Source organism: Platalea leucorodia (assembly GCF_965183815.1).
Source record: "Platalea leucorodia genome assembly, chromosome: 4".
Lineage (NCBI taxonomy): Eukaryota > Metazoa > Chordata > Aves > Pelecaniformes > Threskiornithidae > Platalea > Platalea leucorodia.
The window spans coordinates 15,061,821-15,079,269 of record NC_138826.1 but is presented as its reverse complement, the minus strand read 5'-3'; the positions used below and the strand labels follow the sequence as shown (position 1 = coordinate 15,079,269).

At 55.1% G+C, this 17,449-nt stretch overlaps 1 protein-coding gene across 1 annotated transcript; it reads left to right on the top strand.

Moving 5' to 3' along the window:
• Positions 1–2,915: 2,915 nt before the first annotated feature.
• On the top strand, positions 2,916–9,087 carry INA (internexin neuronal intermediate filament protein alpha; the record flags this gene model as incomplete). Its single annotated transcript, XM_082311395.1, has 3 exons — positions 2,916–3,863; positions 7,547–7,671; positions 8,275–9,087. 3 exons carry the CDS (start codon positions 2,916–2,918, stop codon positions 8,546–8,548), a joined length of 1,347 nt encoding a protein of 448 aa, XP_082167521.1. The 3' UTR covers positions 8,549–9,087.
• Between the last annotated feature and the right edge of the window lie 8,362 nt (positions 9,088–17,449).

The window sequence follows — 17,449 nt, the reverse complement described above, 5'->3', positions numbered from 1 at the left end:
CAGCTCTCCCCCTCACTGGGCAGGCTGTACAGGTTTGTTGGCCAACTCAGCCCACAAGAGCTAGCTCAAGGGCTCAAGGGGCTCGCGAGGGAATTGCATTTGGGTGCCAGCCACCTGGGATGGGGTCCTGCTGCAGCTGCCTGGAACACGGGAGCACCCCCAGAACTGGCAGCTCATGCTGAGCTGGATCCCAAGGTCTCGGCCGCCTTTTGCTCCTCTGAAAGAAGCAGCCCTCCAGCAAGCTGGAGCCACATCCTTGTTCTGGGGGACAGCAGCATTTACTATCATTTATTGACTCCAACTCCATGTGCTGATTCAGCTACAAGGTCCCAGCAGTCACAGCAGCAACTGGCTCAGGTCCAACCTCTTTCATGCAGTCTCCTTCCCTCTATGTAGAAAGACTCCAGAACACCTCAACCCATTGGGAGGCAAAGGGATTCAGTCTCAGGGTCTTTACCCATGGACATCAGCAGTCCCTGCACAGACCTTCACATTTCTTCTGCTGGAGGAGACTGTGACACTCCTAACTCCGCTGTTAGACTACATATGTATGGCAGTGCTAAAACAGCGTAAGTGGGGAGGCCAGGGTAGGCTGTGCTCCACTTTTCCAAGACAAAAGAGAACCGTAACAGCCTTCAGCATCAGTAATAAGCATCAGAGCAAAGTCATCAAAATGGTGCCACACACATAAGCAGAGCTGGTAACTTCTCAGTTATTTGACCAGTTATTGCCAGTAGCAAAAACCTGACTTAGGATACTGTGATGCAAACCTATGGATGTTGAGGAAGTGTTAAAACGCACTTGTGTGTGAGGAGTATGTGAAAGACCTGAAAAAAAGCCCAGAGCAAGGAGAGGATTTCTGCATCAGCAGAGGCATCGCGCTCCAGCGCCAGGACAGCTGGCAGACCCCAGCGTGGGCTGAGGCTCTCTGCCTATCCTGCTCTGCCCCCAAAACGTACGCTACTTGGACGATCCCAGTGTTGTAGCCTTGCAGTCACTGACCTAAAACGGCCCTCAGGAAAACTGAGTCCTGCCAGGAAAACTACCTGTGAGCAGATCTGAGTCCTGGACAAACAAGGCACAAGCCAGGTCTCTCGCCCAAGTGTGCGCATAGCTCCTGCCTCTCTCCTCTGTCTCCACTGAGCGACACTCCTCATTCCTCCTATGTCTTACGGGACAGATGGACAGGACTCAGGTGGGGTACATACATGTGTGTGTTGATCCTATCGCCAATCCCTGACTGTGGGCCTAGGACCAGCCTGCTCCCACCGTGGGGCAGTGCTCCGCCTTGGGCTGGGCTCACCTCACGCCCAAGTGAAAGGGATGTTTTCCCCGTGGGGTTTCTGCCCCAGGCAGTGCCCTTCTAAGCATGGCTGCGGGGACGTGGGCTCCTGTGCATGCCAGCCAGAGTTGCTGCCGTGCTTGCAGGGCCTCCTCCGGAGCCACTGTTATGATGAACTTCTGATCCCAAGGAGTTGTGAATCCCAGTACCATTTCTGCCCATTTGCCTGGTCACTTTGAAACAGTGACAGCTGTTTTGGAAGTCACAGCTCTCTCCAGTGCCAGCCCTGGCTTGCTTGTCCTCCCTGCTCCTCTGCTGGAGCTCCCTCATGCTGTCCCCTGGCCACCTGTGAGGAGAAACGGGGACAAGTGGAGTAGAGGAACTGGGCATCAGCGCAGAGCTCAGTGGCACAGAGATGTACAGCAGGAGGCAGGATCTGGTTGCACATTTCACCACGCTCCTCACACCTGGATCACAGTTATTTTAAGCTGTTTTTCCATCTCACAGCCACATTTTGTGCTGCTGTTCCCAGAGACCAGTCACTTCTTGCTGGTCTCTTGGCAGGTCCTCTCATGGGATGCCGTGTTCCCAGGCACGGTGCTTGGCCTGGAGGTGGGGGGTGTGTGTCCCCTCCCTGTCACCTCTGCAGCCCTGGGTGCTCCCAGCAAACCCCTGCCAGTGGGAAGGCCCAGTCCACTTGCATGGACAGGAGAGAAACTGAAGTGGCTCTTTCAGTTCCTGGCAAACAACCAGGAGGCAAAATCCTCTCCTGTGTGTCCCCCGTGGCGTGGCTGGACCGATGAGTCTCTGTCCTGGGCACCCCCTCCTCCAGGCACGTCCCCCCCTCTGCCCCCGCCCTGCACTCCAACCGCCCGCTGCCCCGCCTGCGGAGACCCCACGCTGCCGTAGGCACCCCGGTCCCCACCGGAGGAGAGGGGCTGGGACCAGCCCCGCGGGACACCTTCACCCCAGGCACAGGCGCACAGCACGTGTTCCCACGAGCATTGGCGGGCGTGGCTGGGGATACCCCGGCAGGAGTGATGTACGTCTGTGTGTCTGTGTCTGTGTGTCTGTGTGTCTGCCTATCGCTCCACCGGCCCATTTCTGCCTGCTTCCTTCTGTGTTTCTGCCTCTCCTTGCCTGTGCATCTGCGTGTGCATCTGTGCGTGTCTCTCTGCACGTCTGCTGCTTTGTCTGGCTCTGAGCGCATCTGTGTGCATCTCACTGCGAATCTGCCTGTCCCTTTTTGCGCGCCTGTGCGTCCGCCTGTCTCTTTGTGCGTGTGTGACCTTGTCCATCTGCCTGTGTCCGTTTGTGCGCTCTTCCCGCGTCCGGCTGTCCGTCCATCCCTACACCATACATCCACCCGTCCCGCCCCGCGCCCCGCCCGCCGCCGCAGCCCTTCAGCACCACGGCGCACGGACAGCTCCCGCCGCCTCCTGCCGCGGCGGCCCCGGGGACGCTCCGCGCTCCGCTCCGCACCGCTCCGCACCGCTCCGCACCGCTCCGCACCGCACCGCTCCGCGCCCCCTCCCCGCCGGACCGCCCCGCCCCGCGCCCCGCTCCGCACCGCGCCGCGCCCCGCCCCGCCGTACATAAGCGCCGCCGCCGCCGCCGGTCCTGCTCCGCCGCCATGAGCTACAGCGCGGAGCCGGCGGCGCTGGCCGCCTCCTACCGCCACCTCTTCGCGGAGGCCCCGCGGCGCCCCGAGGGGTCGGCGGGCCGGCGGGCGCGCCCGGGCGCGGAGCCGGGGCCGGGGCGGGAGCGCAGCGCCGAGCCGCGGCGGGCGCGGGCCAGCGAGAAGGAGCAGCTGCAGGGCCTCAACGAGCGCTTCGCCGGCTACATCGAGCGGGTGCGGGCGCTGGAGGAGCGGAACCGGGAGCTGGCGGCGGAGCTGGCGGCGCTGCGGCAGCGGTCGGCCGAGCCGCGCCGGCTGGGCCAGCTGCTGGGCGGGGAGCTGCGCGCCCTGCGCGCCCGCCTGGAGGAGGCGCACGGGGAGCGGGCGCAGGCGGCGCTGGAGCGGGCGCGCCTGGCCGAGGAGACGCAGCGGCTGCGGGCGCGCTGCGAGGAGGAGGCGCGGGGCCGCGCCGAGGCGGAGCGGGCCCTGCGCTCCCGGCAGCAGGCGGCCGAGGGGGCCGCCCGCTCCCGCGCCGACCTGGAGCGGCGGGCGGCGGCGCTGCGGGAGGAGCTGGCGGCGCTGCGCAGCGCCCACGCCGAGCAGCTGGCCCAGCTGGGCGCCGCGCTCCGCGCCGCCGCGCCCCCGGCCCCGGCCCCGGCCCCGGCGGGGCGGCCCGACCTGGCGGCGGCGCTGCGGGAGCTGCGCGCCCAGTACGAGGCGCTGGCGGCCCGCAACCTGCAGGCGGCCGAGGACTGGTACCGCGCCCGCTGCGCCCGCCTCCACGAACGGGCGGCCCGCAGCCAGGAGGCCGTCCGGGCCAGCCGCCGGGAGGCCGGCGAGTGCCGCCGCCAGCTGCAGGCCCGCCTGGCGGAGATGGAGAGCCTGCGCGGCGCCCACCAGTCCCTGGAGAGGCAGCTGCAGGAGCTGGAGGAGCGGCACAGCGCCGAGGCCGCCGGCCTGCAGGTGAGCCGGGCGGCGCCGGGAACCGTCCCTGTCCCCTCCCCGCGCAGGGTCCCCGGAGCCGGGCAGCGGCGGGCAGCTCCGCCCCGGCGCTCGGTACTGCGCGGCACCGAGCATCCTCCTCCCGTGCAACCGGCCCCGGCACTCGGCACCTCCATCCCAGCCAGCTCCCCCGGTGCTGTGTAGCACCGGGCATCTTCATCCCACGCAATCCCCCCGGCGCTGTGCAGCACCGAGCACCTCCCCGCCATGCAGCACGGGCACCTCCGACCCAGCACTCCCCCTCCCCCGCTCCTGTGCAGCGCTGAGCATCCCCGCTGCATGCGAAGTCCTGCAGAGCAGCTCCCCCCTCTGCAGCAGCCCCTCCCGCAGCATCGCGCAGCGCTGGACACCCCGGCCCGATGCGGTGCCCCGCCCGCACCGTGCGGCGCTCGGCGCCCCCGCTACCCCGTGCTGAGCTGCGCTGCATGCAGCACCCCCCTGCAGCCACCAGCGCTGCGCGGCACCACCCCCCGTCTTCTGCAGGGCCCCCCCGTGCAGGGGCAGTGCCCCCGCAGCACTGCGCAGTGCCAGGCATCCCTGCAGCCTTCCTCCCCGCCCGGCATAGGGCCTCTCTGCCCTGTGCAGCGGGTCCTGCCCCACCGCGGCACTGCCCGCTGCTTTCACCCTTTATCCATAGGCAGAACCTCAGAGAACAGGGTTTGGGGGGACAGGCAGGGCCAGGACACTCCCTCCAACACCCCCTTCCCACAGGGGACAAAGGTCTCCCTGTTTGGGACATCACCCCATCCCTGCCCTGTCCCTTAAGGGTCAACTCCAGAACTGCCCACACCTTCCCCATCGTTGTGGGTAATTCCTCGAAGCCGTCTTCCCGGGCTTGGCCCCTCGCCCTGTGGCCTGGCTCTTGGCACCTGCACTGCAGAAAGCGGAGCTCTGCAAACATTAAGGCTGAATTTGCAGCCAGATCCCAGCATCTCTTATGTCCATGGAAAGGCTCACGTGGGGCGGACACTAAGTGCTCCATATCTCTCATTCCATTACCACAGTATTACCACATTGTCTTGCTACAGGGAAACGTTCATGAATTATAATAAAATAAATCCTGAGATAATTCTATTACATGGCTATTAAATGATCTGTGGTTTCTAAATCAAGCCGTTTCTTTCTAAATGCTGAAACAACTGCCTTACGTCATACCTGAAGGACGTTGTTATTTCACGCCCAGGTAGCGCCTTGTCATTTTCAAGGCCAAATTTTGCCAGGCTCTCTAGAATTCGTGACTGTAGCTCCAAGCTGCTTGCGGTCTTCCTGAATAGTTGAGGTCTTCTTCAACAAATATTGTGGAAATAGGCAATATACAATATTTCCTGTAGTGGGTGAAAGGATTACACACAGTAATCTTCTTAGTCTTCATGCCATGTGAAAAGAGGGATTCTGGGAACAACCTATCAATTGAGAAAAAGACAAATAATGCAACTGGATTAAACAGCACCGTAATTGAAATTGCCTTAGCGACAGCACAGCAGCTTTTTCCTACATGACGCTCAGGACTGCTTTAAGTGTGGCAATACTTAGGAGTCTGTTGGACAATGTACGTGTGTAGCACCTAAATAATTTCCCTAGCTGCAATCAGTGCAAAAGGATGGAAGTCTGTCTTAAAAGAGAATATTCCTATCATTTGAGCTTTTAACATGTTCCTATAGACTGCTAAAGCAGGGACACGTCTTTATATTTGTAGGCTATCCAGTCAAATCTGAACCAATACGTGAGAGCTTTGTTAGGGGTAAGGTTTGCAATGGTGTGGGGAGGGGGTTTTATTCAACCAGCTGGTAGAGCTGGGGTGTGGAAGAGGGGTACAGACAGGGTAACAAGGATAACCCATTTTTAAAGTGTTTTGTTCATGCGAGCTGCAGGCAGAGGGAAGGGGGTACGGAGGTACGGAGGGTCGGAGCAGCAAGAGTGGGGCTGTCCCCGGGTAGGGTCATCCCGAGTCCCTCCCTCCTGTCATGGCTCGGTGCAGCAGCAGTCTGGCTGCATCAGAGCAGAGATGTTAATCTGCACTGCAGCGGCATCCATGCATATCCTGGAGCTTTTCAGCTGATGTCCCAATGGTCTCCTTGAACCCCTTCCCATTGCCCAGTCCCACCTCAGAGGCACAGCTCCATGCAGCTCTTTTGCTATGAGAGGTGGTCAGGGCAGCACAGGTCAAGGCAGAGACCCAAAGGGTGGCTCATAAATGTCCTGCAAAGAGGGATATGTCCAGCTAACTTTTGACTGTGAGATGCCCCATGCCACGTTCAGGATGAGCTGGCACTGCTTCTCTGAGGATCTCAGCTCAGACTGGGCTCATTGCATCAGGCTCACCGCAGCTCCCTGCTCCTTGGGCAGCTCCACACCTCATGGCTGTCCCTGCACTGTGCGCAAGGAAGGTTATGCAGGACACGAAGGAGAGGACAGGATGGGAATGAGGACAGGGACAAGATGGGGACAAGGACAGGGGGATGATATGGCAGGACAAAGCTTGTTTGCCGGAACAGAGGAGCTGGAAGCAATCGCAAAGGCCCGGCTGTGGGAGAGGATGCGGGAGAGCAGACTTTGGCAGTGGCCATTGCAGGGCTTTGCAGGCAGGGCTGCACTGTCACTTAAATGCAAACTGCTTACTCATTCCCGCTCCAGATCACGCTCCTCTGGTGGCAGAGCGGGGCGGCCAGCAGCGGGAAGCCATCTGATTGGGAAGAGCCTGATATGAGTGGGTTTCACTGCTTTCAGGCTGCTGCTTAGATACCTGGGTGTATGTGGGAGAAAACCAGGGCTGCTTGTTTTCTGACAAAAAAAATAGAAACAAAGATTCATGCCCTTTGTTACCAGATCTGGCCTCGGACTCCTTCACATCACAGGTAGAACTGGATGTAGCAGCCATGGTAGGGCAAAGCTGATGAGGAGGATGCTGGAAGGCCATCGCTGTCCAGTGGAGCACCCTGGCTCTCGCAGGGCAGGGATCTGACTCTGTAACCCCCCCAAATCCCTGCATCCAGAGCCCCCCAGCCTGGGGGTCTGAGGCGTTTTCCAGGGAAGGTGTCAGCCTTCCCCTAATGGAGCCAGCTCTTCCCTTCTGTTCCAGCAGCACCAACTCTCCTTCCACCACCCCGGACACATGTCCCAACCCTTCCTAAGGCCCCAGACACAGACTGCAGCCCTTCTCCAGGCAGCTGCTCCAGCTGTGGGCTGCTGCAATTGTGGCTGCTCTTGCTTGTCCTGCTCAGCCACTGCCCCTGCTTTGACAATGTTTAAGCCCAAAACTTCCCATCCCTCCCCGGCAACCCAGCCCAGCCTTTCCCTCCCCTCTGCAGCAGCCTGCCTCATCCCCCACAGGACTGGGGGCTCCACCACTATGTGCTATTTGCCCGCCCCGCCTCACAGACCCTGCTGCAGATGGGAAACTATGTAAATCCATCAATGTTTAAAGCCTCCCCCCTCCACACGCACTTGCAATCTGTGCCCGGTGCTCTGCCAGCTCCTCCATCCCTGTTAGCCTGAGATTTCATGATCCCAAGCTCCTGGTGGGATGTGCCATCGTGGACCAACTGCCCATTGCAGCTTCCCTGTCTCCGCAACGGGCAGAGCAGAAAACCTGCAGGAGAGGTCCCTGCTCCGAAACGCATCCCTGAGCACCCTTGCCTTTGCAGGACACCATCGGGCAGCTGGAGGATGACCTGCGAAACACCAAAAATGAGATGGCTCGGCACTTGAGGGAGTACCAAGACCTGCTTAATGTCAAGATGGCACTTGATATTGAGATAGCTGCCTACAGGTAAGGCTATTCTGACCCTGCTCTGCCCAGATGCCTCCCAACCCAAACCCCCAACCCTGCCAGGCTGGGGTATTGTCAAGGGCCCAGAAAATATCTGGGTACACACTCAAGGAGTAACACCGTCGTGTTGCTCATCTCCCCTGCCCAGACCTGCCATGCTCCTGCCCAGGGAGCAGCCGTGGCTCCATGTCATGCCTTGATCTAGCAGCTGTGAGCCACCTTCCCGCAGCCGTCCCAAAAGCAGTGGTTTTTAATGGGGACATTTGGGGTTGGAAAGTTGTCTCTCTTGCAAAGTCAAAGCAGATGCAAAAGGCAGAGCCCCTCTGGTTCAGGGTTTGATTTTCCTGGGGTTTCTGGAGGGAGAGGAGGGAGCTGGTCTCGTATACCCCATTATTGCAAGTGCCCCAAAAATGATTGACCAAAGCATATGATTTTGAACCAGTTTCATAGTGCAGCGTGACATGACCCAGTGTCCGCTGCAGGCTGGGGTGATGGCCTGGAGCGCTCAGACTTGCTTGCAGGTCACAGCGCGCCCTCAGGCTTTGCAGATGTTTCGCGTGAGATGTCCCCAGACTAACCTCTTTCCTTGTGATGTGCTTGCAGGAAGCTGCTGGAGGGAGAGGAGAACCTCTTCAGCGCAGGAAGCGTCGGCCTTTCAGCGCTTAATCCCCTCACCAACCCCACTTACTCCTTCCAGCCAAGAGGCTTTAGTTCCTCTACTCTGTCCTTCAAGGAGAAGGAGCAAGGAGAGGTTATTAAAGTGACCTCTAAAATATCATCCAGCAGGGCTGAGATGATTGAGGGGACCATAACTTCTGCCAAGAAAAGAGGGAGATTAAATCTGCATGAAGGAATCCTTGCAAATGCAAAAATGTAACTGTCAGGACCCCGTCCGTTTTGCATTTGAGGGGGAACAGTCTCCACTCGGCCTTCAAATTGCCTCTCCGGGCACGAAGCCACGCTGGACTCGTGGGAAGCCCCCCTTAGAAACACATAACCCCCTGGGGACACTGACCCGGGGCCGGCTTCCTCGCGGGTCCTGCTGTGCAGAGGCCGAGCTTGGCACATTGCTCCCTTTTAAATGGGGCGGAGGCAGGGGCAGGTAGCTAGATGCATGTTGGTCGTCGTCGTGGTGGCACAGTGGACTCGTAGCACCCACCATCCCTCCTTCCCTCCTCCCGCTGCAGGCAAGAGGGAGCCGGCTGGGACCTCTGCTCAACCAGCTCTCTGGGGAGGGAGGATGAGGGAATCAACTCAACACGTTTGCTACAACTAGTTTCAAGGCTACAGATGTTCAACTACTATCCAAATCCACGTATAGCTAAACTCCCCACTCCTCAAGCCGTAGCCGTCCACTTTTAATCCCAGAAGCACAGAAATAGCCATACTGGACTGTAACCACACCTGACATCTGGTCTATGAGCCACTTACGTTTTAAACTATAAGGAATGTTTTTTTGGTTTTTTTTTGTCCTGACAACTGTCTGGTTTTCAGCAGCATTAGTCCAGCCAGGCACGAGGGGTTTGCTAGCAGCAGGCGTAGGGCAGGGAACCAGCGCATCAGAGGTGAAGGCACCGCCACGCCGCGGGGCACAGCACCTCCTCTGGTGTCGCTGCCTCCGAAATGTCGGGGTCTGCAGGGCCCCTTGTTCGGCTGCGCAGTCGTCACACGAAAACCCCGCGCTCACATTAGCATCGTGCCCCTGCCAGTGCTGGGAAGCTGCAGGACTCCCGAACACCAGCCCACAAAGCATCCTCGTCTCCGCTCTAACTGTTCCAACGTGTGCCAAATTTGATATAGGATTTATAACCATAGGTTTCCTTCAATGCCTTAAAATTGCCAGCGATCGCTTTTGCAAGAGCCGGAGACTCCGCGTGCGCGTGTGTTGCGTGTCAGTGCCCTGGCAAGGTTATCATCATGAGACCTTACTGCCCTCGCGGTGGTGCCAGAGTAGTTCCTGGAACCAGCAAATCGTTTGCTTGCACTCTTTCCTCTTCTATTGTAAGGCACAAGTTAATAATTAAAAAGAAAGAAAGAGTTATGTGGATCAAACTGAGCTGTTCTGTCGTCTTTGCTGCTGCTTCGCCTCGGGAACACACCTTGGTGTCTGGCCTGCAGCCGGTTCGCTCCCCAGCAGTCCCTCCAGTCCCCTGCAAAGAGCTTGGTGTTGGGGTGCGGCTGCCACACTCTGCTGCTGGGGCTGCAAGGCAAGGCTGGTCCCGCCGATGGCAGTGGGGCATGTCTGGGTCTCACCCCCAGGTACCTGTGGTGGTGGCCCTGGTTTGTAGAAGAGTTCACGGCCAAGGGAACAAGGTCTCCCATGGCTGAGTGCACCCTCGTTTGCCCAGAAAATGGACTCTGAGGCTTTGATTTGCATCACACCCCTGACAGTTCAGTCCCAAGATACCTGCCATTTCTCCTCCGCCCTGCCTGCATGCTCAGGGGTTAAAAATAACCTCTTTTTTTGCCTTCACAAGTGAAGATAAAGCAATTTACACAATAGCAGATGGAAGAAGCGAGGGTGCACCCACCTCCCAAGTAAACCCAGCAAAGGTGCCTGCAGAGCTGGCGTGACCAGTGCTGGCTTATATTCGGAAGATGCCTGCACCCTGCCTGAGATGTGCCTATAGAGGGGCGCACAGGAGGGCAGCGGGGCGTGGGAAGAGCCCGGACAGGCTTCCCGCTGGGTGGCCCTGCCGGCAGCACGCTGTCCTATTGCCTTCCCGTTCCTGCCTTGTCACGCCACGTCATGGCAATCTGCCCCAGAGCCCCAGGGACATGGTGTGACAGTCACAGGCTTCTCCGCCAGCGCTGCAGGCCAGGAGCAGCGCGGCCGCTTCCCTTGACCCTGCCACACCGATAACTTTGTGGGCGATGCCCTGGCCAGGCCGCTCACCGTGGGGTGATGCAGCCCCGGGGAGGGCAGCCCTGCGGGTGGATGAAGCAAGGGGCACCTTTCGGAGGCAGGGGAGGGGGCTCAGGGCATGGCTGGGGCAGCGCATCCCACCGGCACCAGCAGCCCCCAGCAAAACAGCGTGGAGCAACTTGGGGTGCCCAGGCAGGGCTGAGGGGGGCAGCACCTGCAGAGTTAAGTCCAGAGCACTGGCACATAAAGCAAGGCCGACCTCCAAACATCTCCCAGCTCAGCTGTCAGTTAGGAAATGCAAACACACAGCATTTCTCCTGAACCACAGGGGAAATAAAAGGCAGATGTGACTGTGCAGCTAATGTAATATATTCTGAATCACAAATACCCTCCAGTGCTGCTTTCTTTCTGTCCCTTGAGTATAAGCAGCCTGACCTGTCCTTTATTCCCGGCACAATCCTCCGTTGGGATTCCTGCTTGCTCAGCTGGCTTGATGCTAGCAACGAGGCTGGGAATTTTACTTCGGTGATGCTGATGCGGAGGGGCTGCCGTTGCGGAGGAGGACAAAGGAGTCGGGGAGGGGGTGAAATGCTGTTTTGGAAACCGGCTTCTGACCAGAATTAGCTCTTTGCAAGGGCCGGCTCCAGAGATTTCCTGCATTTCTGGAGCTCTGCAGCATTTTGGTGCTGTCTCATTTTGTTAAGCTCCAGAAGCGGGAAGGGGGCAGCAGGCAGAGAAAGGATCTGGGCATTTCGGATACACCAGAAAGGACCAGGCTTGAGTTTAGATTACATTATAGTTTTGACAGTCCCTGTGCTGGGCTCTGTCCCTGTGATCTTACAGGATCCGAGCTGCAAAGCTTTAGTTACCCTGATAGCAGCAAGTGACCAACCCCACAAATGCTCTCCTAAGACTGAGGGTGAGGGAGGGCCCTTGCAGGAGGGGGACATGTGCTTTCCTGAAGGACAGAGCCCGACTGGGCAACCAGGGCTGCCCCCAGCTCTGCAGCAGGCTCCCAGTTACTCATGTCCAGCCTCTGGCCGCAACGCCTGTGCTGCGGGGACCATGGAGGAGAGCTGGTCCTCCACTGATGTCTTCTGCAAGCACAGAACCAGGGGGAGCAGGGAGAGCTGCTGACCATGAAACCCAGAAAACCCAACCCTTTCAAACCCCATCCTGCAAGCCTCCACAGGCCCTTTCGTAAGTCCCATCTCAGAAAGTCTAGTCCTATGAGGGAGCCTTTGCAGGAGATTCATCCCCCCTTCCAGTCTCTCCCAGCAGGACTTGCCCAAACGCACCTGGGAGCCAGAGAGCGGTGAGCCCGCAGGCACACATGGAGAAGGCAGCTCAGGGCCCCGGTGTCCCAGTGCAGACACAGCCCCTGGGGACAGCTTGCTCTGGCCATTTCCCAGTGCTCACATTTCGGCTGCAGGACCAGAGAAGGGACTACCCAATGCCCAAGGTGTGCTGAGCCCCATCTGCTCAACTCCTGTGGGCCCCCCAGCTGGCTGCCGCCGTTGGGCAAGAGGGCTGAGCTCCCCACTGAATACATGGCAAGGTGTGGCCAGGAGGGCTTGTGCCCTCACTTCTTACCCTAAAGGAGACCCATGCCCCCTCACTCTCCTTGTCTTTAGGAGGAGAATGAAGACAGCAGAGAGGGATGAGCCCAGCTCAGCATGTAACCAACACTGACCTCCAGCTACCTCCATCCAGGCCTCCTTTTCCATCGCTGTCTTCTTCAGGGTGACTCCTTTCACCTGCTAGCTTATATGCACCAGGCTTCTCCAGCAAAGCACTAAGCTGGAACAAAGCAATAAATCCACCTTTGTGGTCCTATCTTTCTTACTGGGTTAAATACCAAGGCTGCCAGAGCAAAGGAATGAATCACACTGCAGATGCTTAAAGATTTATACCTCTGCAGAAGCTCGACCTCTCAGATAAAAGCCAGCTGCGGACACCGACTGCACCATGAGCTCGGAAAGAAGCAGAGAGCACCCATTTCTCCACGATACCGTGTTGCCTTCATCTTTATGCTGGGGAGACCCCCAGCCTCGAAGCAAGGGTGCAAGCTCCCACCACAGGGCTGGTCGGTTGATTTCTTTCCTGGATGGGGATGCTGGCCTGTGCACCGTGCAGCTGTGCTTTGGGGCTGCCCAGCTCTGCTCGTTCCGTTGCCACGTGGGTGAGATGGGACTGTCTATGCAGCCTGGGATGTTGGCTGGAGTGGGCCTGGGTCACGCTCCTGCTGCTCCAGTGATGGAAGAGCCTTGTTCCCATCGTGATCCTGGAACCAAGGGTCCCTTCAGCTCCACCAGAGGTTCCTACAAGAATAGTCTGTGCAGAGATGTACAGCTCCTTAAAAACAGAGAGAGTCACTGCACACAGAGAAGTTTTGCTAATGGTGCTTGTCCAGATGCTGGAATTCATTAAAGAGTAAGCCAAAGAAAAAGCAGCCAAAGAAAAAAACCCCAAACATTTTCCTTTGGCAGGAATGCAAACATCTCCTTTTCCAGACTGGGGAAGAACCCTGTCATTCAGCAAGAAGGAATCAATAGGCAATTCAGAGCAAAGTCCCTTCCAGCACCTTTGGCTGGATCTGTCCAGCTCTCTTCTTGCCAGCTATTCGCACAGAGATTTCCTTAAGGAGAAGAGCTTCTTCCCTGAGTGAGTGACCCATGCAGAGCCCTAACACCAGCAGCCAGACAGATGCATCTGAATTATCAAATGTCCACATCAGTGGGGCCTGACACTTTAAAGCAAAGTTTATACCAAAATAGCACGAGTAACGTAAGCTCATTCATGCAAGTCTTCGCAGGCATATGGGAATAAGGATCACTTGGCAAGTGTGACATGCGTAACACGCAAACAGGGCACTGTGTGAGGTGAGAGAGCACTCATCGACCCTGTTGTGTCCCAGCAGATTCCAGCTGGGCCAGAAGGGCTGCAGAGGTGGGGTCTGCGATTATGGGGACGGGGGGATGCACTCCTACAGCAAGGCAGTACAGCCTGTGCAGGGGTCTTTATCCAAAACCCTGCAATTCACTCAGCTAAAACAAGAGAGGACCCTGCAGGTCTGGGATAAATGATTACATCCTTGCTAAAGCAGAACATACCACCAAGGACACTGCTGCCTGGAACTGACTGCCCTGCTGGAGCTCAGCTGTGTCCACCATAACGCAAAGAAGGAGCAGTGTTCATGCTAAACACAGACATACCTGCTTAGATGGAAGGGAAACACCCAGAAAATTTCAGAGTGCAATTCCAGTGCCCCAGGCACACATCCACTTGCTGCTCATAGATGGGAGCAAAGCTCTTGGGGTGCCTTAAGCATCAGCTCTGAAACAAGAAAGGCACCAGAGTCCATTCCTATCAGGGTCTAGAGCACAAGTCTTATGAGGAGCAGCTGAGGGAGCTGGGGTTGTTTAGCCTGGAGAAGAGGAGGCTGAGGGGAGACCTTATCGCTCCCTACAACTGCCTGAAAGGAGGCTGTAGCGAGGTGGGGGTCGGTCTCTTCTTGCAAGTAACAAGCGACAGGACGAGAGGAAATGGCCTCAAGCTGCGCCGGGGGAAGTTTAGGTTGGATATTAGAAAAAAACTTCTTCACTGAAAGAGTAGTCAGGCACTGGAACAGACTGCCCCGGGAAGTGGTGCAATCACAGTCCCTGGAAGCATTAAAAAAAAACGTGTGGATGTGGTGCTTAGGGACATGGTTTAGAGGTGGACCAGGCAGTTCGGTTAATGGTTGGACTCGATGATCTCAGAGGTCCTTTCCAACCTTAACGATTCTATGACAGCAGGGCCAGCTCAGCTGCTTTGCCTTTGAGTGAAGAGGCAGCTGCTGGCTGCCCGCATCCCAGAGAGCACAGGAGAGACAGGCTCCTGCCTTCCCTGCACCCGGAGCCGCCTTGTGAGCCCGCTGCCACGCGCGGTCATTCTCCGGGATGGCGTGCATGCCCAGGCCTGAGCGTGGTCCGTAAGAACGAGCTGTTTGGAAATGTCATTTGGAAAAGCTGAGGTCAGACTGAAAAACACAGTTTGCACCGAGGCTTAGAACATCATTAAGTTTAAGCAAATTTTCAATGGAAATGCAAAAATACCCCAAACCTCAGTCACAAGGCACCTCGTTAGCAAATTCCTAGTCTAGCAGAGAGGCCCGAGAGCTGTATGAATAAGAATGGCTGGCAACGCTTGAAGCAAGCCAAAAATGTTTCAGCAAGCCAAAATATTCTTAGGCTAGATTCTTAAGGAAGCAAGGATTATGGGATCATACTGGGACTGAATGTCCCCTTTACCCCCCAGAGCCTTCCCCAATCTTTTTTTTTTTTTTTATGCCCATCAGCTTAACTTCAGCCACATTTGAGAGAGCTGAAGGTCTCAAAGATACCAAATTCCTCCAAGTTTCATGAAGCAGCTGTAGGTGAAATACATTGATGAAAAAGTTGAGCTTCCCTTACCAGACTCCAGAAAACCCATTCAGAGGGCAAAAGTTATGAAAGCCTCAATACAGAGGCAAGCTTCATTGTGGGCTCATTCGCAACCAAAACACAAAGTTGTAAAAGCAAAAAAACAACCCCACCCCAGAATAAAACAAGGATCACTTTTTTTTTTTAAACTGTTCACCAACTACTTGTTTCTTAAAAGCAAGTTTTTTCTGTTCCTTTTGCTTGAACTTCTCCATAGATAAACTAAATCAATCCACTTGCAGCTGGAACAAGCTGCAACACAACAAATTCAGCCCAGATGTTTATCATTTGGCAAAATTTTAAACGAGTAAGAGTAAAGTCTGCAAAAGAAACACACTTGGTTGCTTTGGTAACAGGTACTGTTACTGGTCCTGTTGTACGTGCGTTGATGAAGGGGATCTCAGTAGTAACCCGTTAATTGCCTGCCCTCAAAATCCCCGCAGCAGCGTGGGGTTTTCCATTCACAGCACTTTATAGAAATTATTGCATGAGAGGGACAGAGCTGAGCAGCAGAGCAATCTGTTCAAGGTCATACAGCAAGTCAAGGACAGAGCTGAAAAGAGAATGCAGTGCCCCTGCGTTCAGCTTACTTACTCACACAGGGGAAGACCACCACCATTCCCGTTCTGAAGGTTGTGGCACGTAAATAATCTGCTGTTTTATTGCCACCAATAAGTGAAATATTTTCCCATGTCCCATGAGGAAGAAAAGGAGATTGCAAGTTCCTGTGAAGGGAGTTGGGCTTCTCACCCGGGGAGTTCTTACCTTTCAGTCCCAGGTATATGCAAGAAAGGGCACGATGGTTCATCATTTAATAACCGCTTCTGTCACCACGAGCTACACCGCAAGCAGCGTGCTCTGAGCACGTCGTGGTATCTTGGAACGACTGGTTGCCTCCCAGCACCCCATGAAAAGGGCTCCAAAGCAGCTCTCCCAGGAACACGCTATTTTTCTCAATCTTTGCCAAGTCCCCACCACCCACTTTTCTACTGTTAACATTTCCCTTGGAAGAAAACAGACATTTTTAAGATTTCATTTCCAAATAGACTATTTTACCAAGCAATTAGAAAACACAAGCTCTCTTTTCCACTTTGGAAAGTATTTCTTTTGCAGATCACTGCTGCTTTAACACAAATATATTGTTGTTATACTAAGTCAAAACCCAGTAACGATGGTGATACAGCTCCAGCAAGAATTTTGCAGCTGCAGGGTAGCCAATCAATATTGCATTTCACCTCAGATGGGATTACCATTTATCTCTCAAACACAATAAAATTTGACCTGTTCAGTGATTAAACCTGTACCTCTGGCAACTTTCTGAAACCTCAGCAAATGTAAATATCTCGTTGGCTCATTCAGCAAGGGTGTCTTACAGATGACATGGGTAAAATTCAACATATGATCACCTTGGTGCTGAACGAGTTAGGGTTCCAGAAAAAAAGGAGGTAGAAAAAACAAATAAGCAAGAGTGATGAGAATGTACCATTTTCAACATTGTTTCCATCTCTCAGCAAGTATCTCTCACAGCAGAATAAGAATATTTTAAAGTACTTAAACATTCAGGCTGGCCCCTGGTGCGCTCTATTGAGCATGCAGCCTATTACAAGATTCATGTGGACAACTTGACCATCTCCCTTTAAAAGAAAGGGTTGCAATACATATAAACTCCTATGCCTCTGTTAATAGGTTCTCTCTCAACCTCTGGAGTGAATCTTCCCTTGCCCCCATTTGTATGGAGCGCAAATTTCATAATAATGATACTCCACACTGAAGAAAAGTGAAAACAGAAATGCCAGGGATGTAATTTTGTTAGTGACTGTTAACATACATCATTGCACATAAATGCCTGATGATTCCCTGAAAAGAAATTCAGCCCAGACGAGTATTAGACAAGCTTGAATGGTTTTTCAGTAAAACTCATCGGTTGTTTCACATCTATGGAAATCAGCGTTAAGGGTTCTCCGGGCTCATGTGTGCCACAGTCTGGTGGCAATGCAGATCAAGGCTGGGTGCAATAGCGGTGTTCAGAGCATAAATGATATTTACACATTGCCATCGCAGTGCCCCTCCATTTAAAGAGAGCTCAGCTGCACATTTCATGTCTCTTGAACCTTATCTTCTTATTACACTAGATCTGTATTAAACACAGAGCAAACAGAGCACAACCAACATGAATCAATGCTCATAACTGGACTGTAGCTTGATTCTGCATTTATAAGAACTCCTGACATGAGGCCTCACTGTCTCCTCTTGCTGGGAATTAGCAAATCTGTAAAGCAACTCAGAATTATGCTGCAGTACAAGTAGTATTTAATTAGGATCTGTGTTAGCCATGACAATACTAAGTAGGTAACCAGAAAATAAAACCAGAATTATTTCATCAAGTGAGGAAACAGTAACAGCATCTGTAAAATAATGAACGAGGCCAAGCACACCTTCCTTCGCTTCC